Source organism: Anomalospiza imberbis, chromosome 28 (genome assembly GCF_031753505.1).
Source record: "Anomalospiza imberbis isolate Cuckoo-Finch-1a 21T00152 chromosome 28, ASM3175350v1, whole genome shotgun sequence".
NCBI lineage: Eukaryota > Metazoa > Chordata > Aves > Passeriformes > Viduidae > Anomalospiza > Anomalospiza imberbis.
In genome coordinates, this window is record NC_089708.1 from 4,560,421 (window position 1) to 4,586,752 (window position 26,332).

Below are 26,332 nucleotides of genomic sequence, written 5' to 3' on the forward strand. Positions count from 1 at the left end.
TCATCTCATTTTTTATTCGTTTCCACGGCATTTCTAGCCACAAAAAGTGATTTATTATGGACAAGCCAGGCTCTAAACCAGCCCAGTAATCCCCAAAAATCCTCCAGAAATTTAGGTGGGAGTCTAAGTCTGGGAGGTGAGAGCATTTCTCCTTGGGGAACTTCACTGACATTCAGGCAGGTTTTATTATTTTCCCTCATTTTTACTCATTCCCATGGCATTTCTAGCCACAAAAAGTGATTTATTATGGACAAGCCAGGCCCTAAACCAGCCCAATATTCCCCAAAAATCCTCCAGAAATTCAGGTGGGAGTCTAAGTCTGGGAGGTGAGAGCATTTCTCCTTGGGGAGCTTCACTGACATTCAGGCAGGTTTTATTCTTTTCCCTCATTTTTACTCATTTCCATGGCATTTCTAGCCACAAAAAGTGATTTATTTTGGACAAGCCAGGCTCTGACTCAGGGGGTTTCATTCTGCATTAAGTTGCTACATATTTTACTTTATTTCCTTGTTAATCCACGCAGCAGTGCCACAATCATCCTTCAAACACATCAAAAGCTCCTCTCGCTGTACAACACTTTCCCCAGCGTGAGTTAAAGGTGGAAAAGGTACCATTAAAATAAAATTAAAAAAAAAAAAAATTACAGAGATGCATTGCAAAAACTCAGAGGGAAGGGGGGAAAGTCAGAGGTTTAGTTCACATCGAGGTATAAAATGGATATTGCTGGTTTAGCCTGCGAGGAAAGAGGTTTTTCCAGCTGCTGGTGGTGGTTTCACCAGGATCATTTCCTGCTGGAAAATGGATTTGGAAAAACAAAATCCTCTTTATTTCTGCCTCCCCCCCTTTCCCACCTGGCACTCCTCGAGGGGCTCGAGGCCCTCAGGCATCCCTGCGAGTGCTATTTGGCATTTACAGCTACCAGAGAGGTTTGACATCCTGGTTTTCCTACAAATCCCTAAATATTAGTGCAAATTCCAGCGGGGGGACGGAGGCGGCCGCGCCACAGACGCGGCTCTGGGGAAGGCGCCGGAAAAAACAGGATTTTCTCCTGTGCTGGAAATCCACCCGCGAGCCCCCAGGTCAGGGTTAAACCCCCCCAAAATCTCAGCCACCCCTTTGGATTTACAAAACCCTCCCGACACCTGGGAATTATTGCAGTTATAGGGTGGGAATGTGCTTTTTTCTGGGAAAAAAAAAAAAAAAAAAGAGGAATTTTTTGTGCTCTCTTGCCGCCGAGCAGCAGGACCTTCACCGGGAGCCACGTTGGGCATTTCCAAACCGAGCCCCCAAAATTGCAGCCCTGGGATACTGGCAGCCCTCGCCTTTGTGCTGCTCACAGATTTCCTCTTTTTTCTCTGGTTTTTTCTGTTTTTTTCCCCCCATTTTTTTCCAGGGATTTGAGGTTTTGGCTGAAGCTGCCAGAGCCTCCCTGGGAGGAGCCCCCCGAGGACTGTGCGGGGATGAAGGCGTGGGAGGGGGGCGGCTCGGGGTTGAGCCAGCCGGGTGGACACCGGGAGCGTTTCGGGCTCGGGATTTGGTGCAGCCCATCCCAGGGACGCTCACATGGCCGTGGGGCCCTCGGAAATCTCCTCCAGCCTCTGCTCGATCATCAGCCGCAGGATGGAGTATCTGGGGAGGCACACAGTTAAAAAAAAGGATTTTTCAGCACCCGAGAAAACCCCGGAATAATTCAAACTCTGCTTTGGGGATGCCAAACCCCACTTTGGCAGCTGCACCACCGCGGGAAACACCGCAAAACCAGGTGGCAAATCCCACAAAAAATCCCGACACGAGGAGTTTTCCCTCTTATTTTCAACCCCTCTCAACTTCCCCAAACTTAGGGATGACCAGGCAGGGAAAAGCCCAGCGCTGGAGCATCCTGGGGCTGCACAAATGAGTTTTTTCAGGAATGTCCTTCCCTCCCAGCATCCCCCCAGCCCCACGTACTTGTGCTTCAGCTTCTTCACCTCCCGGTCCTCCTCCTCCTCCAGCTTCTGGATGAAGCTCCTGAGGGTGGGCATCTCGAATTTGATGTACTGGGCGACCTGGGTGGGAGAGGAGCGGCAGGAGATGGTGAAGAGGGGGAAGAACTGAACCCCCCCAGATCCCCTCCGTAGATTTAACCAAGGATCCCAACATTTTGCAGCAAGCCCTAAAAGAAAATGATGTTTGTGACCACCAGCTCGTGCAAACAAGTGGATAATGACTGGAAAAAGGTCTGCCTAAGGTTTATTTATTTTGGTTCACCCACTGGCTGCTAGAGGTGGCTCTGCCTGAGCATCCCCAAAGTCTCAGAGCTGCTTAATCCCAAATTAACCCCAAAAGCGCCCGGTTTGGGCCAGGATTTCAGAGCACAGCTGTTGCACGACGATACGAAATAACTTATGTACCTACTTAAAGATGTAAAGGAACAAAAGGAGCTAATTTTATTTCTGAGTTTGTAATATATAGAATTCTAAAAGTGACAGTGGATTGGAGGATGAAATTGTTATTTCTCTAATTGCACTGGTTAAAGTAACAGTATCAATTCTCTCCTCCCTCAAAGAATGTAAAATAATTGCTATTTACATGAGCAGTGCGTGAGGAACTCTAGTAGAAATATGTGAACATCAGAAGGCATAGGAAACTTTTAAAAGAACTTTAAAACTTTCAAATAATAGGCTGACACACAGCCGGCCGGGCGAGCCGGCAGATGGCACAGGGGAGCCGCTCCCACCCGCCTGGAAAAACAATTCTGCAGGTCCAGGATGGCACAATGGGGCTGGGGGCTGCTCTTGGAACACGACACCGGGAATTTCCCGTGGGATCGGCGGTTTTCATGCACAGACACCGCAGAGAGAGACACCGCAGAGAGCAGCTCCCACGGCCCCGGCGCGTCTCGGGGCAAATCGGGGACAAATCCCCCGGGGTAAATCCCTTGGGGTAAATCCCTGGGGGACAAATCCCTTGGGGTAAATCCCTGGGGGCAAATCCCTGGGGGACAAATCCCTCAGGGCAAATCGGGGACAAATCCCTCGGGGTAAATCCCTTGGGGTAAATCGGGGACAAATCCCCCGGGGTAAATCCCTTGGGGCAAATCGGGGACAAATCCCTCGGGGTAAATCCCTGGGGGACAAATCCCTCGGGGTAAATCCCTCGGGGCAAATCGGGGACAAATCCCTCGGGGTAAATCCCTCGGGGCAAATCGGGGACAAATCCCTCGGGGTAAATCCCTTGGGGTAAATCGGGGACAAATCCCTCGGGGCAAATCGGGGACAAATCCCTCCCTGGGAGGCTGCGGAGAGGCTGGCACGGGATTCCCAAAAAAGCGGATCCCTGGCAGCGTCCCAGGCCAGGTTGGACACCGGGGCTTGGAGCCACCTGGGCCAGCGGGAGGCGACCCTGCCACGGCAGGGGTGGCACCGGGTGGGCTTTGGGGTCCCCTCCCAGCCAAACCCGCGACTCCCCGGCTTCCAAGCGCCCCAAACTCCCCGAGCCCACACTCACGTCGTAGGTGACCTCTTCCACCTGGTCCTTCTCCATGAGGAACACCTTGGACACCTGCTCGCAGGGGCCCTGCAGGACGCGGGCCAGCAGCGGGAAGTCGCTGCCGCGCAGCTTCTGCTTCTCTGCAACGCAAGTGCAGCCTCGCTACCGGCACTGCCCGCGGGTACGGGCACTGCCCATGGGTACCGGCAGTGCCCGTGGGTACCGGCACTGCCCACGGGTACCAGTACTGCCCACGGGTACCGGCAGTGCCCATGGGTACCGGCGCTGCCCGCGGGTACCGGCACTGCCCACGGGTACTGGCACTGCCCATGGGTACCGGTACTGCCCATGGGTACCGACACTGCCCACGGGTACGGGCACTGCCCACGGGTACCGGTACTGCCCACGGGTATGGGCACTGCCCATGGGTACTGGCACTGCCCACGGGTACGGGCACTGCCCGTGGGTACCGGCACTGCCCGCGGGCACCGGCACTGCCCGTGGGTACCGGCACTGCCCACAGGTACGGGCACTGCTGACACCGGCAGTGCCAGGGTGGTACCGGTGGTGCCAGGGGGGCCAGGGTGACACCAGCAGTGCCGGGGTGGTACCAGCGGTGCCAGGGTGGTACTGGGGGGGCCAGGGTGACACCAGCGGTGCCAGGGTGACACCGGCAGTGCCTGTGTGGTTCTGGCAGTGCCAGGGTGGTACCGGTATTGCCAGGGTGGTACTAGTACTGCCATGGTGGTACCAGCAGTGCCAGGGTGGTAATAGCAGTGTCAGGGTGGCACTGGCAGTGCCTGGGTGACACCTGCAGTGCCAGGGTGGTACCAGCAGTGCCAGGGTGGTACCGGCAGTGCCAGGGTGGTACCGTGGGGGCCAGGGTGACACTGGCGGTGTCAGGGTGGTACCAGCAGTGCCAGGGTGGTACCGGCAGTGCCAGGGTGGTACCGGCAGTGCCAGGGTGGTACTGGCAGTGCCAGGGTGGTACCAGCAGTGCCAGGGTGGTACTGGCAGTGCCAGGGTGGCACTGGCAGTGCCAGGGTGGTACCAGCAGTGCCAAGGTGGTACCAGCAGTGCCAGGGTGGTACCAGCAGTGCCAGGGTGGTAATAGCAGTGCCAGGGTGGTACCGTGGGGGCCAGGGTGACACTGGCGGTGTCAGGGTGGTACCAGCAGTGCCAGGGTGGTAATAGCAGTGCCAGGGTGGTACTGGCAGTGCCTGGGTGACACCTGCAGTGTCAGGGTGGTACCAGCAGTGCCAGGATGATACTGACAGTGCCAGGGTGGTACAGTGGGGACCAGGGTGACACTGGCGGTGCCAGGGTGGCACTGGCAGTGCCTGGGTGACAGCTGCAGTGCCAGGGTGGCACTGGCAGTGCCAGGACAGGTGGCAGTGCTGCAGGGATTTGGGGCCCTCCTGTCCAGGGAGTTTGGGGCACTCCGTTATCAGATAATTTGGGGCCCTCCTGTCCAGGGGATTTGGGGCGCCCTGATCTGGGGTAATTTGGGGCACTCACCTCCGCTCGTGTGCACCATGTACAGAGCAAACTCCTCTGCAGAGTTCTCAATCTGGGGGGAGAGACAAAGCGCTGCTAAAGGGACACGTTCTGCCCTGGTATGACATATATATATATATTTAATAAATAAATAAAAATATTTAAATTTAATTTAAAAATAGAAATATATATATAAATATACACATAAAAATCTATAACATATATATATAGGGTATAGATTTATATATCTATATAATCTAAATGCAAATTACATATATATGATATAAATATTTATGAATATTACAAATAAAATTTACAAATCTACAAATAGAATGTTTTTCTATCAATATATAATTATGAAATATAAATAATAATTTTTAAATAACCAAAAATGTGTATAAATATAATATATAAGTATAAAAGAGGAATAATAATTTAAATATACAAATATAAAATGTATATACATACAATATATACATATAAATATAAAAGAGGAATAATAATTGTAATATAAAAATATAAAATGTATATAAATAATATAATATAATATAATATAATATAATATAATATAATATAATATAATATAATATAATATAATATATAAATGAGGAATAATAATTTAAATATACAAATATGAAATGTATATAAACATAATATATTAAAAATATAAATAATAATTTTAAAATATACGAAATCGGAATGCAGATTTTACACCTACAACCCATAACTTTATTTCTTTGAAGCGCCACACAGACCGCACTCCGAGCAGCGCTGAGCGGGGGTTGGTGCCCGTACCTTGAATTTATTGAGCAGCAGTTTGAGCACCTGGGGCGTGGTCATGGTGCTGTTGATGCGCACGTTGGTGACGGAGCCGTAGGCGGGCGTGAACACCGAGGTCTGCGGGGCACAAGCAGCGCTGAGAGCCCTGCCCAGCTCCCCCGGCTCCCCCCGGCCCCCGGGTGTGGATATTCTCAGTTCAGTCAGAGAGAAAAAGAGAGGGTTTTCTAACCAGGCGAGAGCCTGGGAGGCAGTTGGGAAAGAATGGAAATAATTCTTTAATCTCTCTTGTTGTTCGCATTGTTTGTAGATGGGTTCTGCCACCGTGCGTCATTCACGGCACACCAATGGCGTGAGATGTTTTTACTCTAAGACCAGTGGAATTAGTCCACACAATGTTCCCTATAAATAGAGCGGTGCATTTGAAATAAATCAGAGTTCACTCTCTTTGCCTTTGACTTGGAGTCTTCTCGTTACCGTCCTGCTCTACGGCGACACCCGGGCTCACCTTGTGGTTGTAGAAGTGGCCGTTGATGGAGAAGCGGTGCCGGCGCAGCCGCCGCTGCTCGCCGGGCGTGCGGGCGCTGCCGCGGTGCCGGACGCCGACGTCGCTGCGGGTCCGCATCAGCTGCGGGGCCTCCTCCGCCGGCCTGGGGGCTGCAAAACACCCGGGGTGTGGGAGCCCAGGGCATCCCTCTGGCTGCCCTGGCTGGCTCCAGACCCTGGCAGGGGGCTCGCAGACCCTGGCACCAAGTCAAAACCACCTGTGGCTTCCACTTTAGCCCGTGGAAAAAACTGCCAACTCTGTGTGAGGAATTACAAGCCACAAGGGTTTGAGCAGTGTGGTAGTTGAGTTAACACAGGGTGAAAAAGTGGAATTTTGGGGTTTTTAGAATGGGGTTCAGGGGACAAGATGGAGGGATTTGGGTGTGTCCTGGCCTTCTTCTCCTTCTCCTTGCCCTCCATGTCTTGCTGTGATGGTGACACTTTTCTGTTGGTTTAAGGTACAGACACACTGCCCAACAGAAATGACAGATATTGGCACGTTACCGTAACCATGGCACACGGAGTTTTGGGTATAAAAGGTGAACACCGCCCTGAGGGCAGACAGAATGCCATGGCCGACCTGCTGGACAGAGCTCAGCAGGGCAGAGAGAGAATGTTCTAGATAAGGGAAAATAAACAACCTTGAGAAGCCGACCCTGCGCACTCAGACTCCTCCTTTGGCTGCACGGGCTGGGCAACGAGGACTTTTACAATCTTGGGGTCATCCCAACACCCAGACCTCGAGAGCGGGGGACCCCGGGGATGGGCACGGGGACAGCCCTGGCTCTGCTCTGCAGCTCCTCTGGGGAGCCCTCCCAGGGATGCGCGAGGGGGAACGCCCGGGGTTCTCCTCTAGAGCTCCAGGAGATTCTGGGGAGCGCTCCCAGCACAGGCTGGGGTTGTTGATTTTTGGGCAACAATCCCAGCACATGGGATCCTGTGTGCGGGGATTGTTACCTAAAAATCAACAATCCCAGGGAGCAATCCCAGGGTGGGATTGTTGATTTTTGGGGAGCAATCCCAGCACATGGTGGGATTGTTGAACAATCCTGTGTGCTGGGACTGTTACCTAAAAATCAACAATCCCAGGGTGGGATTGTTGATTTTTGGGGAGCAATCCCAGGGTGGGATTGTTGATTTTTGGGGAACAATCCCAGGGCGGGGTTGTTGATTTTTGGGGAACAATCCCAGGGTGGGATTGTTGATTTTTGGCCAACGGTCCCAGGGTGGGATTGTTGGTGTGTTGGATCAAAGATCCTTGTGGTCCCTTCCCACTTAGGAGATTCCACGATTCCGGAATTTTCCTGCTCCAAAACAGCTACTGGGAGGATGCAGAAACCCTCACCCCAAACTTCCTCATCCCTATAAACTTCCCAGGACATGTTTAAACCACAGCAACCAGTTCATTCCCCCCAGCTCCTGAGGAAGGTCATTAATTCAGAATTAACCACCTAAATCCCTGCTGCTACCTGGATAAAAGCCCTTTTCCCGGGATCTCGAGCGTCTTCCCTCTCTTTTCCATAATTTAATTTTCTTTGCTCTCCTTCCCTTTAACGGGAGCAGGCAAAGCAGGGCAGAGCCTCAGATCTCTGCAAGAAAACTGGCCTGGATCCAGATTATTATAAACCAGCTCTTCATCCATTTTTAATGAAGCTCTCAGGCTCCAGCTCCGGGTGTTTTAATTCAGGACATGCCTGCAGCAGGGAGAAACCTCCGGCAAGAGCTGCTCCAGCTGCACAAGCGGTGACCGAGCACTCCCAGGCACTGATTTTTACTGGATTTTAGGGGGAAATGGAATAAAAGGCTTTTTTTTTTTTTCTTATCTGCTGGCAGAGGATTGAGGCCATAAAGCTGAGGGGAATCGTGGGCGTTGCCTGGGAAGGATATAATTAAGGTGGGGAAAGTGTTGTGAGTGGGGAGAGCAAAAAGAAAAAGGGGAAAAGTTGGAGGGTGACGGATGGGGGTTCCTGGATCAAGCTTTGCAAGGGCTCAGCTCCTCTCAAAAGGATGAGCTCATCCCTCTTTACCCCCCAAACACCAAATAACACCCAAAAACCCAGAACAGCTGAAGGAGCAGAACGCATCCAGCAGGTTTTCCCTGCGGGAATTCCCGGTGGGACGGCTCCGCACAACGAGGGGTTAAGGAAGCTCTTCCCCCTGTGCAGAGGAGGAGCCGGGAGGCGACAAACGCTGGGGACAAACGCTCCTCAGCAGCGGTGACTTCCCCATGGCAACGCCATCCCAGTGCCCCCACTCTTCCTCCGGGAAGGGGAAGCTCCAACATCCTCATTTTCCTCCTTATTCCCATTTTCCTCCTTATTCCCCTTTTCCTCCTATTCCTCCAATTCTCCTTTTCCTCCTGTTTCTCCTTGTCCTCTTTCCTTCCTTTCCCTCCTTTCCCCCTTTCCTCCTTTTTCTCCTATTCCTCCTTTTCTTCCTTTTCCTCCTTATTCCCATTTTCCTCCTATTCCTTGTTCCTCCTTCCCTTCTTTTCCCCTTTTCCCCTTTCCCTCTTCTCCTTTTCCCCTTTCCCTCCTTTTTCTCCTTTTCCCCTTTCCCTCCTTTCCCCCTTTTCCTCCTTTTTCTCCTTTTCCCCTTTGCCTTTCTCTCCTGTTCCTCCTTTCCCTACTTTCCTTCCATTCTCTCCTTTCCCCCCTTTCCCTCCTATTCCTTCTTTTCTTCCTTTGTCTCCTTTCCCCCCATTCCTCCTTTCCCTCCTTTTCCTCCTTTTCTTCCTTTCCCTGCTTTCCCCGTTTCCCTCCTGTTCCTCCTTTCCCTTTTTCTCCTTTTCCTCCTTTCCCTCATGTTCCTCCTTTTTCTCCTTTTCTTCCTTTCCCCTCTTTCCCTCCTTTCCCCCTTATTCCTCCTGTTCCTCTTTCCCTCCTTTTTCTCCTTTTCCTTTCCCTGCTTTCCCCCCTTCCCTCCTGTTCCTCCTTTCCCTTTTTCTCCTTTCCCCATTTCCTCCTGTTCCTCCTTTCCCTTTTTTCTCATTTCCTCCTCTCCCTCCTTTTCCTCCATTTCCTACTTTTCTTCCTTTCCCTCCTTGCCCTCCTTTCCCTCCTATTCCTTCTTCCCCTCCTTTTCCTCTTTCCCTCCTTTTCTTTCTTTCCCTGCTTCCCCCCTTTTCCCTCCTGTTTCTCCTTCCCCTTTTTCTCCTTTCCCTCCTTTTCCCCCTTTCCCTCCTCTTCCCTGCAAAGCAGGGATCTCTGCTCCCTGCCCCGTTCCCCTTCCCGGCTCACCTGCGCCGTTCCCGGGATTCCCGGCGCCGCTGTCCCCGTCTGTCCCCGCGATGTCCGGCAGGGCACTGGGCTTCAGCACGGACCTGGGGGGCACGGAGGGGTGGGCTCCCTGCCGGGGGTCCCTGTCCCCGGGGGTCCCTGCCCGGGGGTCCCTATCCCCGGGGGTCCCTGTCCCCAGGGGTGGTCCCTGCCCGGGGGTCCCTGCCCGGGGGTCCCTGTCCGGGGGTCCCTGTCCCCGGGGGTCCCTGCCCGGGGGTCCCTATCCCCGGGGGTCCCTGTCTCCGGGGGTGGTCCCTGCCCGGGGGTCCCTGCCCGGGGGTCCCTATCCCCGGTGGTCCCTGTCCAGGGGTCCCTATCCCCAGGGGTCCCTGTCCGGGGGTCCCTGCCCCCGGGGGTGGTCCCTGCCCGGGGGTCCCTGTCCCCGGGGGTCCCTGTCCCCGGGGGTCCCTGTCCGGGGGTCCCTGTCCCCGGGGGTCCCTGTCCGGGGGTCCCTGCCCAGGGGTCCCTGTCCGGGGGTCCCTGCCCGGGGGTCCCTGCCCAGGGGTCCCTGTCCGGGGGTCCCTGCCCAGGGGTCCCTGTCCGGGGGTCCCTGCCCGGGGGTCCCTGCCCGGGGGGCTGCGGAGGGAAGGACGGCCCGGGGAACCGCTGCCCCTCATCCCCGATTCCAGCTGGGACAGAGCCGGGAGGAGGCAGCCGGGGCTGCGACCTGCACGGCCCGACAGCCGGGAGGGTTTGGGGCCGGTCGCGGGGATGTCTGTGGGGTTTGGGGCTGTTTGTGGGGTTTGGGGATGTTTGTGGGGTTTTGGGGCTGTCTGTGTGGGGTTTGGGGCTGTCTGTGTGGGGTTTGGGGATGTTTGTGGGGTTTTGAGGATGTTTGTGGGATTTTGGGGCTGTTTGTGTGGGTTTGGGGCTGTTTGTGGGGTTTAGGGCTGTCTGTGTGGGGTTTGGGGCTGTTTGTGGGGTTTTGAGGATGTTTGTGGGATTTTGCGGCTGTTTGTGTGGGTTTGGGGCTGTTTGTGGGGTTTAGGGCTGTCTGTGTGGGGTTTGGGGATGTTTGTGGGGTTTTGAGGATGTTTGTGGGATTTTGGGGCTGTTTGTGGGGTTTGGGGATGTTTGTGGGGTTTTGGGGCTGTTTGTGGGGTTTTGGGGCTGTTTGTGGGGTTTGGGGATGTTTGTGGGGTTTTGGGGCTGTTTGTGGGGTTTTGGGGCTGTTTGTGGGGTTTAGGGCTGTCTGTGTGGGGTTTAGGGCTGTTTGTGGGGTTTTGGGGCTGTGTGGGTTTTGGGGCTGTGTTTTAGGGCTGTCTGTGTGGGGTTTGAGGCTGTTTGTGGGGTTTTGGGGCTGTTTGTGGGGTTTAGGGCTGTCTGTGTGGGGTTTGGGGCTGTCTGTGGGGTTTTGGGGCTGTCTGTGTATGGGTTTAGGGCTGAATGTTCTGGGGTTGTGTGTGTGCGTTTTTGGGGCTCCCTGCCTGTTTTTGGGGGGCAGTCTGTGTGTATTTTTGAGGCTGAGTGTTTTTGGGGCTCTCTGTGTGTATTCCTGGGGCTGTCTGACTGTATTTTTGGGACTGTCTGACTGTATTTTTGGGGCTGTGTATTTCTGGGACTCTGTGTGTATTTCTGGGGCTGTCTGTATTTTTGGGGCTGTCTGACTGTATTTCTGGGGCTCTCTGTGTGTATTTCTGGGGCTGACTGTATTTTTGGGGCTCTCTGTGTGTATTTCTGGGACTTTGTGTGTATTTCTGGGGCTGTCTGACTGTATTTTCGGGGCTGTCTGACTGCATTTCTGGGGCTGTGTATTTCTGGGGCTGTCTGAAGGTATTTTTGGGGCTGTCTGACTGCATTTCTGGGGCTGACTGTATTTTTGGGGCTGTCTGACTGTATTTTCGGGGCTGTCTGACTGTATTTCTGGGGCTGTCTGACTGTATTTCTGGGGCTGTCTGACTGTATTTTTGGGGCTGACTCTATTTCTGGGGCTGACTGTATTTTTGGGGCTGTCTGACTGTATTTCTGGGGCTGTCTGACTGTACTTTCGGGGCTGTCTGACTGTATTTTTGGGGCTGACTGTATTTCTGGGGCTGTCTGACTGTATTTTCGGGGCTGTCTGACTGTATTTCTGGGGCTCTCTGTGTGTATTTCTGGGGCTGTCTGACTGTATTTCTGGGGCTGTCTGACTGTATTTTCGGGGCTGTCTGACTGTATTTCTGGGGCTGTTGGACTGTATTTTTGGGGCTGACTGTATTTTTGGGGCTCTCTGTGTGTATTTCTGGGGCTGTCTGACTGTATTTTCGGGGCTGTCTGACTGTATTTCTGGGGCTGTTGGACTGTATTTTTGGGGCTGACTGTATTTTTGGGGCTCTCTGTGTGTATTTCTGGGGCTGACTGTATTTCTGGGGCTGTCTGACTGTATTTTCGGGGCTGTCTGACTGTATTTCTGGGGCTGTCTGACTGTATTTCTGGGGCTGTCTGACTGTATTTTTGGGGCTGACTCTATTTTCGGGGCTGTCTGACTGTATTTCTGGGGCTGTCTGACTGTATTTCTGGGGCTGACTGTATTTTTGGGGCTGTCTGACTGTATTTTTGGGGCTGTCTGACTGTATTTTTGGGGCTGACTGTATTTCTGGGGCTGACTGTATTTTTGGGGCTGTCTGACTGTATTTTTGGGGCTGTCTGACTGTATTTTTAGGCTGGCCCTGGCCTCACTCACCCGTGGGCGCCCAGGTTGCAGCCCGAGTGCCAGGAGGAGGAGGAGGGCGGCGGGCGGATGCGCTGGTTGTCGTCCTGCATCTGCAGGCGGATGGGGCGGCGCAGCCCCCACGAGATGTTCAGCAGCCCCTCCACGATCAGCTCCCCTTCCTCCTGCGGCCACATTTGTACACAGAATATCAGGATTTTTTTATGTAGAATATAAGGATTTTATACACAGAATATCAGGAATTTTTATGTAGAATATAAGGATTTTATATACAGAATATCAGGGTTTTAGACACAGAACATAAGGATTTTATATGTAGAATACAGGGATTTTATACGTAGAATATAGGGATTTTATACACAGAATATCAGGATTTTTTTATGTAGAATATAGGGATTTTATACACAGAATATCAGGATTTTTTAATGTAGAATATAAGGATTTTATATACAGAATATCAGGATTTTATACACAGAATACAAGGATTTTATATGTAGAATATAGGGATTTTATACACAGAATATAGGGATTTTATACACAGAATATCAGGATTTTTTATGTAGAATATAGGGATTTTATACACAGAATATCAGGATTTTTTAATGTAGAATATAGGGATTTTATACACAGAATATCAGGATTTTAGACACAGAATATCAGGATTTTATATGTAGAATATAGGGATTTTATACGTAGAATATAGGGATTTTATACACAGAATATCAGGATTTTTTAGTGTAGAATATAGGGATTTTATACACAGAATATCAGGATTTTTTAATGTAGAATATAGGGATTTTATACACAGAATATCAGGATTTTATATGTAGAATACAGGGATTTTATATACAGAATATCAGGATTTTATACACAGAATATAAGGATCTTATATGTAGAATATAGGGATTTTATATGTAGAATATAGGGATTTTATACACAGAATATCAGGATTTTTTTATGTAGAATATAAGGATTTTATATACAGACTATCAGGATTTTATACACAGAACATAATGATTTTATATGTAGAATATAGGGATTTTATATGTAGAATATAAGGATTTTATACCTAGAATATAGGGATTTTATGCACAGAATATCACGATTTTATATGTAGAATATAAGGATTTTATACACCGAATATAAGGGTTTTATATGTAGAATATAAGGATTTTATGCATAGAATAGGAGGATTTTTTTTACATAGAATATGAATACAAATATAAACCTTTATATATAATATAAAGGTTTACATATCATATAAAAATTCAGATATATGCATGTAATTTGAATGCAGGTTTCAAATATACAATGAAACATTTATATATGTAATATAGAGATTTTTATATATGTAATATAAAGATTTATAAGTAAAAATTCACATATATATATAATCTGAATGCAAATTACATGCATAAAAATATTTTTATACCAATATAAAATCCAAATGCAGATTTTATGTATATAAAGTCATTATTTTTATATACATAATATAAAGATTTATATATAATAAGTCATATATATATAAAATCTAAATGGCAATTACATATATATAACAGAGATATAAATATAACAATAGAAATATAAAATAATAATGTAATGTAATAATATAATATAATGTAATGTAATAATATAATGCAATGTAATGTAATATAATGTAATAGAATTATTATATTTTAATAATACGATATTATATTTTGATAATATTATATTATATTTTGATAATATTATATTATATTATATTATATTGTATATATTATATTATATTATATTGTATATATTATATTATATTATATTATATTATATTATATTATATTATATTATATTATATTATATTATATTATATTATATTATATTATATTATATTATATTATATTTCTCCCTCTCAATCCCCCGCGTCCTCACCTCCCGGTGCCGCAGCTGCAGGTTCTGCCCCTCGTAGTAGATGTTGTAGGTCTTGAGGTGCAGGAGCAGCTCATTCCTGGGGGAAAATGGGGAAAAAGGGGCTGAGATGGGGGGCACCACCCTATATATTCATAAAAATTCATATATATTCACATATATTCATACATATTCATATATATTCACATATATTCATACATATTCATATATATCCATATATATTCATACATATTCCTACACATTCATACATATTAATATATATGTATCTATATGTGTGTGTATATATGTATAAAATTTTATATATTTATATTTTATATTTTTATATTTGATATTTTTATTTACATTTGTAACTTTGTTTATATAAACATTTATATCTTTTTATATTTATATATTTATCTGTATTTATATATCCCATATCCCGTGGAACACCGGGAATGCCCCAGCCCCGTGTCCTGCCCTTGTCCCCACCCGTGTCCCACCACGTCCTCCCCTTGTCCCATCCGTGTCCCACCCGTTTACCCCACCCTTGTCCCATCCGTGTCCCATCCGTGTCCTCACCCGTGTCCCATCCGTGTCCCATCCGTGTCCCTGCCTTGTCCTATCCGTGCCCTCACCTGTATCCCCCCGTGTCCCATCCGTGTCCCATCTGTGTCCCACCCTTGTCCCATCCGTGTCCCTGTCCATGTTTCCCCTGTATCCTCACCCGTGTCCCCCCGTGTCCCATCCGTGTCCCATCCGTGTCCCCACCTGTGTCGCCCCATGTCCCCCCGTGTCCCATCCGTGTCCCACTCTTGTCCCATCCGTGTCCCTGTCCATGTTTCCCCTATATCCTCACCCGTGTCCCCCCATGTCCCATCCGTGTCCCAGCCTTGTCCCATCCGTGTCCCACCCTTGTCCCATCCGTGTCCCTGTCCATGTTTCCCCTGTATCCTCACCCGTGTCCCCCCGTGTCCCATCCGTGTCCCTGCCTTGTCCCACCCGTGTCTCACCCTTGTCCCACCCGTGCCCCTGTCCATGTTTCCCCTGTATCCTCACCCATGTCCCATCCATGCCCCATCCGTGTCCCATCCGTGTCCCCACCTGTGTCCCCCCGTGTCCCATCCGTGTCCCTGCCTTGTCCCATCCGTGTCCCACCCTTGTCCCATCCGTGTCCCTGTCCATGTTTCCCCTGTATCCTCACCCGTGTCCCACCGTGTCCCATCCATGTCCCTGCCTTGTCCCCACCTGTGTCCCCCCGTGTCCCATCCGTGTCCCTGCCTTGTCCCATCCGTGTCCCACCCTTGTCCCATCCGTGTCCCTGTCCATGTTTCCCCTGTATCCTCACCCGTGTTCCCCGTGTCCCATCCGTGTCCACGCCCGTGTCTCCCCCATGTCCCGTGTCCCATCCGTGTCCCATCCGTGTCTGCCCTGTGTCCCCACCCATTGTCCCCCCTGTGTCCCACCCATGTCCCCCCTTGTCTCCACCCATGTCTCCCCCCTGTCCCATGTCCCCCTCTTGTCCCACCCGTGTCTCCGTCTTGTCCCACCTGCATCCCCACCCGTGTGCCCGCGTGTCCCCGCCCGTGTTGTCCCTGCCCGTGTCCCCACCCGTGTCCCCGCGTGTCCCCACCCGTGTCCCCGCCCGTGTCCCCACCCGTGTCCCCGCCCGTGTCCCCGCCCGTGTCCCCGCCCGTGTCCCCACCCGTGTCCCCACCCGTGTCCCTGCGTGTCCCTGCCCGTGTCCCCGCGTGTCCCCGCCCGTGTCCCTGCCCGTGTCCCCGCCCGTGTCCCCGCGTGTCCCCACCCGTGTCCCCGCCCGTGTCCCCGCCCGTGTCCCTGCCCGTGTCCCTGCCCGTGTCCCCACCCGTGTCCCTGCCCGTGTCCCTGCCCGTGTCCCCACCCGTGTCCCCACCCGTGTCCCCGCGTGTCCCCACCCGTGTCCCTGCCCGTGTCCCCGCGTGTCGCGCTGCCGGCGGCACCTGGAGATGAATTTGTCCTTCCCGCAGGGCACCGCGTCCCCTCCGCCGCCGAGCTCCATGGCGGGGCCGCGCGGGCATGGGAACCGGGCTGGGAACCGGGATGGGAACCGGGCTGGGGATTGGGATGGGAACCGGGATGGGAACCGGGATGGGGATTGGGATGGGAACCGCGATGGGAACCGGGATGGGGACCGGGATGGGGATTGGGATGGGAACCGGGCTGGGAACCGGGCTGGGGATCGGGATGGGAACCGGGATGGGAACCGGGCTGGGAACCGGGATGGGAACGGGGCTGGGAACCGGGCTGGGAACCGGGATGGGAACGGGGCTGGGAACCGGGCTGGGAACCGGGATGGGAACGGGGCTGGGAACCGGGCTGGGAACCGGGATGGGGACCGGGATGGGAACCGGGATGGGAACTGGGATGGGAACCGGGATGGGAACCGGGATGGGAGCAGGGATGGGAACCGGGCTGGGAATCGGGATGGGGATCGGGATGGGAACCGGGCTGGGAACCGGGCTGGGAACTGGGCCGGGAACCGGGCCGGGAACCGGGATGGGATCCGGGATGGGAACCGGGCTGGGAAAATGAAATAAAAATAAAATAAATTAAAATTTTAAAATAAATAAATAAAAAAATCAAAATTAAAAAAAAATAAAACTAATAAAAATGAAAAATAAAAAATAAGTAGGAATAAAAAACATGAAAAATAAGAAAAATAATAACAAATAAATAATATAATTTTTAAAATAAAAATAATAAATAATAAAATAAAAAATAATAACAAATAAGAATAAGAATAAATAAAAATAAGAATAAAAAGAAAAATAAGAATAAGAAGAAAAATAATTAAAATTTCAATTATAAAAAATTAAAAATCATAAAATTAAAAATATAAAAATTACAATAATAATACAAATAAATCAATAAAGTAAGTAAGTGTACCCCTGAGGCGCTGGAAAAGGCTCCGGAGGTGCGGGCGGGGCTCGGTGCGGCTCCTCCGGGGAAAGCGCTGGGGAAGGAGGGAGATCAGATAAGGGCAGAGGCGGCGCGAACCACTGAAAATTTAATCCCCGCGGAGATATCCTTACGCTAAATTTGCATTTGGAGCACCCGCGGGTGTCCCAGCGACGCCGGAGCCGCGGGTGGGAGGGGGGGGGAATGGGAATTGTTCCTTTTTTGCGATTATTTTCCTCTTTTTCCATCCTACAGAGCTGCAAAGGCGCAGGGCTGGGTCCGGCTGCCGCTCCCTCGGGCCGTCCCAAGGGTGGATTCCCAAGCAGGCTGAGATGCTGGGCTGATCCTGCACCTTTTTGATCATCCCAGCCCGAGTTTTGGGCCAAACACTTGGGAATCCCAAAATCCCGCCCTGGGACAGGCCCTGGCTCAGAGCTCAGGGGGATTTTGGGATGCTGCAGGACGGGATTCAAGCGGGGTTTGGGGTGAAGCCCTTGGGACGCTCACTTTGGGCCTCAAAGACACCTGGGGATGGGGAACTGGGGGGTTCTGAATAATGAAAAAAGGGCTTTTGGGGTCGTGCTTTTCCTTGGATGGAATCCTGCACAGGATTTCATTTTTCAGCGTCTTTTGCCTCCCTTCCCTTCTCATGGAAGAGAAACTGAGGCGAGCAAAAAGCGTTTGCTCCGCAAGGCGCTGGTTTCCTCCGCTCCCACCTCGCCATGTGCTTCCTCCCAGTCCCCTGGGACACAAAATCCCCTTTTCCTGGAAGAAAAACACCCAATTCCACCCCAAAACCCAGGCCAAGGCAGTAAAACCTGGCAGAGGATGAACCCAGACCCTAAAGCCTCTGGAGGGCAGCGATCCCGGGGTTCCACCCCACACTTGGGATAAACCCCTGGGGGAAAAATTGATTTGCAACAGCAAAAACTCTTCAGTGGCAGGAGGGGAAGGGCAGGAAATCGGCCGGGCCCAGCCCTGGGGCTCGGAGAAAAAGCAGAAGGAGAAGTTGGCACCAAAAAGCCACCGGAAGAGCTGACAAAGCTTTGGGTTTCCTGAGGAGCTGCATGGGTGTTTTGGTAAAATCTGGCAAAATTGGGCAAAATCTGGCACCAATTCTCCTCCTGCAGCCGCCTCTCCTGGCCCCTTCCATCCTCCCACAGGGAACAAACTCAGGAATAATCCCATTTATCCACCAGAAATGGTACCGGGAGGGGATTTTGCAGCTGGCTCAAGGGTTTGGGATAAACCCGTGGGGTTTTTGGGGCAGCAGCTGCGTGTGGGGGGCCCCAGATTTGGGGGTTCCCAGGTGCGAGGTGCAGGAGTGGCAGAAATGAGCACCCCCCTCGTGGGGGTCCCCTGGCAAGAGATGAAAAGCTCTGGGGACGTTCGAGGAGGATTAAAGGTCACGGCGGATGCAAAAATCGGGCCAAAAACACCAAAGTGAGGGAAAAGAACCCTCCTAGAGCACAAAACCACCAAAATTAGTGAAATAAACCCCTCCTAGAGCACAAAAACACCAGAATTAGTGAAATAAACCCTTCCTAGAGCACAAAACCATCCAAATTAGTGAAATAAACCCCTCCTAGGGCACAAAAACACCAAATTCAGTGAAAAGAACCCTCCTAGAGCACAAAACCACCAAAGTTAGTGAAATAAACCCCTCCTAGAGCACAAAACCACCAAAATTAGTGAAATAAACCCTTCCTGGAGCACAAAAACCACCAAAATTATTGAAATAAACCCCTCCTAGAGCACAAAACCACCAAATTCAGTGAAGGGAACCCTCCTGGAGCACAAAACCACCAAAATTAGTGAAATAAACCCCTCCTAGAGCACAAAAACACCAAATTCAGTGAAATAAACCCCTCCTAGAGCAGCTCAGCCCAGGGTGGAGCCTTTGGTACCGCTCGCAGCTCTGCTCCAGAGCATCCTGGTGATGCCCAGGGGCGAGGCCAAAGTCCCAATTCCCTCGAAGGGGACACGGGGATGAACTGCAGGCATAAAAAAAGTCCTGTTTTGGGGTGGGAGGGCAGCTCCAAGATGCAGGTTCATCCTCCCGTGCTGAGGAGTCGTTTCCTGTTTACGCCCCGGCTCTGCCACCTTCGCCTCCGTCATCACATCCCCTTCCTAGCGCTGAGGAAAGGGGCAAATTCTTCCTTTTTTGGGTCTGGAGAGAGCCAGGCTGGGAGCGGAGGGGAGAGGCGGCTCCTGGAGACCCCCCGGCACTGCCGACCCCGACATCCCGCCGTGGCTGTGGGAGAAGGCTGGGAACCACCCGGGAAAGGCTGGAAATCACCCAGATCAAAGTGCTGACAAAGTGGAAGTCGCTGCATTGCCCAACCCTGGCAGTTTGGGGCCATATCCGTCCCCGTGCCTCAGTTTCCCCCTCGGAGCTCACGCGGTTCCGCCGTGCCCTGCCCGGCCCGAGCCTCTCCTGGCGCTTTGCAAAGCGCTTTTAGCACAGCTCCAGGTCAAACCAAGGAGGGTCCCGGCCCTCTCTGCCTCCTCTGGGCTGCTCCCGGGCCTGACGGAGCCCACGGAGCCCGGACTTGTTCCCTCCCCCAAAAAACAACCCCCCCAAACCCCGTCCCGCATCCCTGCAGCCCAGCCCGAGCGAGCCCGGCCGCATCCACAGCCCCGCACGGCTCCCGCCGAGCCCCGGGGAGCTCCAACACAACAAAACAAGGACAAAAGTAGCCAAACCCCCCCAAACCGAGCTTTCAGCAGGAGAGCGATGTTCTTCCCTGCTCCTGCAAAGAAATCTCCGTTTTTTGGGGGTGTTTTGCTGCCTCGGTCCCACCCCCACCCCCGCAGCATCCCCCGCTGGGGCGGGAGGCGCGGATCGGGCGCAGCCGAGGCATTGTGGGAATATCCCGCTCCCCGCGGAGGCCGCGATGTTCCCCGCGGCCCGGGCCGGCTTTTCAGCGGCCCGAGGGGCGCTCCGGTGCCCAGAGCGTCGCCGGGAAGCGGCGCAGCCCCCGGCAGCCGCGGTGCCGGGGCACGGGCGGAGCGGAGCCGCGCGGCCGAGCGCTCACCCCGCGCCGCGGATCCTGCGCCGCAGCCCGCGGTGCCTGCGCTACTGCCGCGCTGGGATTCCTGCCCCGCGTCCGGCCCGCATCCCTAGGCGGGGAGGTGCGGCCGCTCCATTGTTTTCCAGCGCCGCTATTGTTCTTCAGCCCGGCCGCTCCGTCCTGGAAGGGGAGAGGGGAAGGAGGGAGCGCTGAGCGGCGGCGGAGCGGCCGGAGCTGCCGTGGGAGGGGGCCCGGGGCACCTGGGGACAGGGTGAGGGGGGCCGCACTCAGGGTGAAGCCCTCCGGGAGGAGCCGGTGGCCACCAGGGGCTCCCGGTGGGCCCCGGGACAGCGGCGGGCGGGACGGGGCGAGAAGGAGCCGTGGCCGGGACGGAGCCGCGGGCGCAGCGGCCGCTCCGGCCCGGCCCGGAGGGCGATGCTGAGGCCGCCCGGGGGGGGCTGAGCTGACTCTGGGGGTGCGGGCCGGGTCCCCCCCGCTCCCGGCGCGGTTTTCCCTGAGCTCCCGGCTGCGCGGGGGCCGCGGCTCAGCCCCGGGGCCGCTCCCCGCGCAGGGGACTGGGATGGGGATGGAGAGCGGGATGGGGACGGGGATGGGGACGGGGATGAGGATGAGGATGGGGATGCCCCATCCCGCCCGCACTCACCCGGTGCCGGTGCCGCTCCGCTCGCAGCCGGTGCTCCCGTAGGGCCGCCCCGGGGCGGGGCGGGGCGGGGCCGGGGGTGGCAGCGCGGGGGACACCCCCGCCCACAGCCGGGGTCATCCCGGAACCAGGAGGACATCCCGGCTCCGGGATCCCTTCCCGGGTGCCAGGGCTGCGGACCCCAAAGGATGCCACCTCCGGGAGCCGGGTTGTCCCCGCCCGGACATGCCGAAGGATGCTCCAGGGATGCTCCAGAAGGATCTGGGGTCCCGAAGGACAGCCTGGCTCCAGCCGGGTTGCACCTCAGGAGCGGGACCCGAAAGGATTCTCCATCCCTGGTGCCAAGAGCAGAGTCCCAAAGGACGCCCCATCCCCGCTGTCACAACCAGGATCCCAAAAGATCCCGAGGCAGGAACAGGATCCCAAAAGATCCCCCCATTCCCCATGTCAGGAACAGGATCCCAGAAGATTCCCCCATTCCCCATGTCAGGATCAGGATCCCAAAGATCCCCCATTCCCCATGTCAGGATCAGGATCCCAAAAATCCCCCATTCCCCATGTCAGGATCAGGATCCCAAAGATCCCCCATTCCCCATGTCAGGATCAGGATCCCAAAGATCCCCCATTCCCCATGTCAGGATCAGGATCCCAAAAATCCCCCATTCCCCATGTCAGGATCAGGATCCCAAAGATCCCCCATTCCCCATGTCAGGATCAGGATCCCAAAGATCCCCCATTCCCCATGTCAGGATCAGGATCCCAAAAATCCCCCATTCCCCATGTCAGGATCAGGATCCCAAGGGATTCTCCAACACTGTTGCCAAGACCAGAATCCCAGAGGAATCCCCATCCCACGCAGCCGGGCTGGAAATGCTCTGACAATCAGCTCTGGCTTTGTCCAGAATTCCCAGAGGGAATTTGTGGGCTGCATCCCACAGGCTGGAGCGGCTGTTTCTGCCTCAAAAAGCCCCAAATCCTGGGATATCCCGTGCCAGAGCCGTGCAGACAGCGCACTTGGCCGTTCTGTTGTTGGGATGGGGCCGTGGGCTGGACCCCGGGATCCCACCCGGATCCAAAACCGCCCCCGAGCAGGGGATGGAGGAGGAAATAAATTCAAATCAAATCTGCCTGGAAGCTGCAGCTGCAGCTGGGGGTCACAGTTACCTCTGAGCCAGCACTCAGCATTCCCAGGATAGGGATCCCGTCCTGCCTGTCCGGTCCTGGCACCCTGGGGAGAGTTTGGGGGAGTTTGGGGGTGTTCAGTATTCCAGAGGAGCAGCGGCCGTGTTCCTCCTCCTTTGTCTGCCCCTGACCTTTCCCAGTGTTTTGTGGCTTCTCTGGGCTTTTTTTCTTTTTCAGGAATTTGCCTAGAAACAGCCCACACGAAAGGAAAAAACCAAAAAACAAAAAAACAACCCCAAAACAAAGAAATAATCAAAGCAGCTGCTTGAGCCAAACAGGCTCTCTGCAGGCACAGGCTGGAATGGGCCTTTTTTCCCAGATTTTCTTGGATTTCTGTGTAAAATATGAGAAGTTCTGGAGGAGCCATCTGGCTCAGGGAAGCACTGACTCGGCGAAAGTGAGCGGGGCCGGGTCAGGATTGATATTCCAGCAGCATCCCGAGGGCTGGCAGGGATGAGAGGCCCTTTGTGGTGGGAAGAGAGGACAATGGAGCCGGCCCCAAACCCCAGGGATTCGGCCCCAAACACGGGCAGAGCTTCCCCTGACCCTCAGCTCGCGGGGTGGATGCAAAGAGAAGAATAAAAATCAATCCGGGGTCTGGGGTGGGCGCCTGCGGGAGCACAGGGGGATCTTGGCTGTGGAATTGGGGTCAAATCCTGATTTTTGCCATGTCCTGCTTGCTGCCATCAGTGCACGGGCGGTGGGGGGAGGCAGGAGCCTGGAGGGGGGGATTTATTTCCCAAATAAAAGGAACTTGACCCGTTCCTGCCCTGTGAGGGCTCCCTGCAGCTGCTGCTGCCTCCAGAGCGGGGTGAGCACAGATCCACGGGAGGAAAGCAGCACTCCCACCCCTCCAGGCTGCCCAAAATCCCCCAGGAAAGGAGGAAAGGCTGTCACAGTACCTGTTCTGCAGGCTGAGTCAGCTTTTCCGTGCTGAACACCACGCACGGACCACAGCAGATGGCTTTTCAACCACGAGCTGGATGGATTTACTCCTGCCAGGCCCCAGAACAAAGCACCAGCTCCACAATTCTCCAATATTCCATTATTTCCCCATTTATCCGTTATTTATCCATTAGGAAGAAACCGATCAATTAGGGAGGAATCCTTCCCTTCCAACCCAAACCATTCTACAATCCGCCACCAAAGGAACTGTGACAATCACTGCATCTATGCCCGCGTTTATTTATACTGAACAGCTTTAAAAATACAGAATAAAATAGCTTTATCTACTATTATTCACAACATCTGGTCCAAATATTACATTTTTAAATATTTAGTTGTTTAATGAAGCAATGTTAGGGGGAAAAAAAAAAGGAATTTAAAAAAATCTGTAAAAGAATTACACATCTTGGAACAAGAACAACAACAACAAAAAAATCAAACACAAACCCCTCCCCAAAATAAACTTTTGCTGTTGAACAAAAAAGTTTTACAGCCAAAGTCAGTCACGAAAAGTCATGGGAAAAATGAAATTTATCCCCACCGCCTAAGAACAGTCAATAGTTTGTTACGCCAGAGGTTGTTCTGAACAGACAAATACAGGAATTATTGGGGCTGGCAGCCCGGGAAGGGCAGAGGCCGCCCTGGATGTCACTGCCCAGCCCCAGCCCAGCGGGAATTCCAGCCAGGAACGCTCGGGGTGGCTCCAACACCCATCCCAATCTCAGCCAGCCCTGGGAGCCCCCCCAGGACCCCGAGCTCCCCAAAAACACAAACTGCAAAGAAGGAGTGACCCCCCCACCGGCCCCGCTTCGAAAAAGGAAAGGAAAAGGGGAGAAAAAAAGCCGCTTTTGGTTGAAGAAGGCCACACAGAAGCAAGGTGAAGGTCGTGCTGGTCTCACACATCAGCCCTGCAAGCACGGGCTGCTCAGGTGGGTGAGGCGTCCCAGGGCTCAGCCGAAGCAGCAGGCTCGGGGGTCTGCCGGCACGAGCGCCTGCAGCGCTGCCTGTGCCCAAACTGCCAGCTTTTCCGCGCTTTTGGGGTGTAGGGGACGGGCCGCGCGCACTGGGGCGCCCCGCTGAGGGTTCTTCTCCAATTCTGTGCCCCGAGGGCTCAGCAGGGAGGAAACAACAAAAGCCTCCAGTTTTGGGTAGGAACACAAAGATGGGTAAATAAAGTATACACAACCACTATAGATTCGTCAATGAAGAAATTCTACCATCACATGACATTGTCATGACACTCATACCACTCCCTCCCAGGAAAAGCGCCGCCGTTATCCTGAGCGGAAATGTTATTTTCTTAATATATGGAAATAAAATACTGCAATATTCATGTACAAACCAAGTTGTCATATTTCAAGTCAGTATTAAAAGGCAATAAAAGCAAATTTGGGGTTGAAAAGGTTGAGCTTTCTGAGCGAGGTACGTGGTGAAGTCCCTCCAATATGACAACGGTGATCAGTCATAGCTGTCAGCTACGAAACCTAAATTTCTATAGGCATAATTTGCAAGTATTTGCTTTAGAAAACGTGTTTCAACATGTCAGCAAGAACCCTTAATTGAACCTAAAAAAAATACAAGAGAGTATCAATTACAAAAATCCCAAGCTACTTTGTTTGTATACACTGATGCCACCTCTGATATGACAAAATGAGATTTCTACCATGAATATTTGCCCTTCCCTCTCCAAATCTGGTTGAAACTTCTCATCACCTCTTCACTCACCTCTCAGCTGCCACCTTCCCTGGGTGCTTGGAGTTTGGCTGTTGGAAAAGGCAGGGAAGGACAGAGGGGGAAATCCAGCATTGCATTGGCAGTCAGGTTGCACCTGGACGTCCCCAGCACACACAATTTGTGTTTAATTCTCCCCAGACCTGCAGCTCCATCCTCTCCACCCCTGCCAGCAGCTGGGCACGGGCTCCCAAACCCCTGAACTTGGAATTTCACAACAGCCACTTGGGAAAGTGACCAGGAGAAGGGAAGGATTTAATCTCCAAAATCCCCTCCCTGCACAAACCCGGGGTGAACTCAGGGATTTCCCCCCCAAAGACAAGCACTGCTCTCCTTCCCCTGGGGGGGCTGCAGGAGCCCCAGGATGGGACAGGGCAGCTCCTCTTCCCAAAACTCACCTCCAACGTCCCAACCTCACCTCAGCCCAGCCCTTCCTGCACACCCAGGGGTCCTCCCCGAGCCCGGGGCTCACCTTTAACCCTTCAGCCTGGGACAAGGTGGGGATTTGTCCCCCTGCCCAGCTGGGATCCAAACTGACCCCAAGTCCAGCTGCTCCCAGGGGCAGGGGCCGGGGGAACGGTCACGAGCCACAAAAAGAATGAAATCCAACAGAAAACTGGACTGCACCTGCCTGGAGAGTGCTGTGGGGAAGGAAGGGAGCTCTGCTCCAGGGAGGAGAGAGAATTTAGCCAGGATTGGCTGCCCTGGGACTTGGAGTGTCTTGGGAACATCCACTGGGAACTCACCGGGATTTCCCTCAGCAGGGTGAGAGAGACAAACTCTGCTCCCATCCCCTCCTCGCTCTGGAGTTAGCTGGAAATTAAGAAGCTTTTCCTCCCTTTCTCCACTTTTACAGGATAACCAACTTTGGCATCTGACATCAGCACAACCCCTCGGGCTGCACAGCCACCAGAGGTGGCTTTTGTTTTCCTTCTGGATGGGTATTTTTAACCCCTCCACGTCTGCCACGCATCCTCGGTTGCACAGGAAGCTGGGGGATTTGGAAGCTCTGTGCCACTGACCAGAGGTCACCACACCCAAACCGCGTGCGGGTGGGTGTGGGGATCCAACACCTCGCTCCCTGGAGAGGAAACACTGAAAAATGAGCAAAAATGACTTTTGTTTCACAGGCAAACCAACCTCGTCTACTACACAACGACTCTTGCGACCAGCTCCGAGTCCAACTGACACCAAGACTGCAAACTACTGAAAGTTCCCCGAAGGAAGCAGGAACAAAGGCATGCTTGGACACGGGAAAAGCGGGGGAAAACAGTTTCTGGAAACAGCCATGGCATGCTGAGAACGATACCCACGGAATCATTCCCACTCTACACTACTCAGTACTGATCCGTCAAGCTCTGTCCTTGCCCTCCCCACCCCAACCCGTCCATGCTTCAATAACCCAGAACAAATTCCCCTGGGAGCAGACTCAGAGAAAACAGAGCTCCTGTGCTCCTGTCCAGTAGTCAAACTTGGATAAATGGATCAGGGGGTTACAGGATCTACTGGTATGGTTTTCCAGGAATACAAAACGCAAGCACCGTAGAGCATTACTGGCCTTGAAATTACATTACACAACATTTCCCTGATGATCTCCACAGCTGAAAATGCTTCTGGGGCCACACTGAAGTCTAAAACTAACTTGCAATAGTAAGAACATTAAACAGGAATAAAACTGTTAATCATGAATGCATGATGAGCATGAACACCCACATAACAGCAGAGCTGAGACTATTCCAGGAAACAAAAAAAGATAATCTGAATA

At 52.5% G+C, this 26,332-nt stretch overlaps 1 protein-coding gene across 1 annotated transcript; it reads right to left on the reverse strand.

Moving 5' to 3' along the window:
- Positions 1 to 490: 490 nt before the first annotated feature.
- RASSF2 (Ras association domain family member 2) lies at positions 491 to 16,169 on the reverse strand. Its single transcript, XM_068174606.1, has 10 exons — positions 16,077 to 16,169; positions 14,122 to 14,197; positions 12,229 to 12,380; positions 9,528 to 9,610; positions 6,251 to 6,399; positions 5,761 to 5,862; positions 4,987 to 5,038; positions 3,487 to 3,608; positions 1,948 to 2,045; positions 491 to 1,629 (listed from the first exon to the last, which is right to left on the reverse strand). The coding sequence occupies exons 1-10, from the start codon at positions 16,133 to 16,135 to the stop codon at positions 1,560 to 1,562; spliced, it is 963 nt and encodes a 320-aa protein (XP_068030707.1). The 5' UTR covers positions 16,136 to 16,169; the 3' UTR covers positions 491 to 1,559.
- Between the last annotated feature and the right edge of the window lie 10,163 nt (positions 16,170 to 26,332).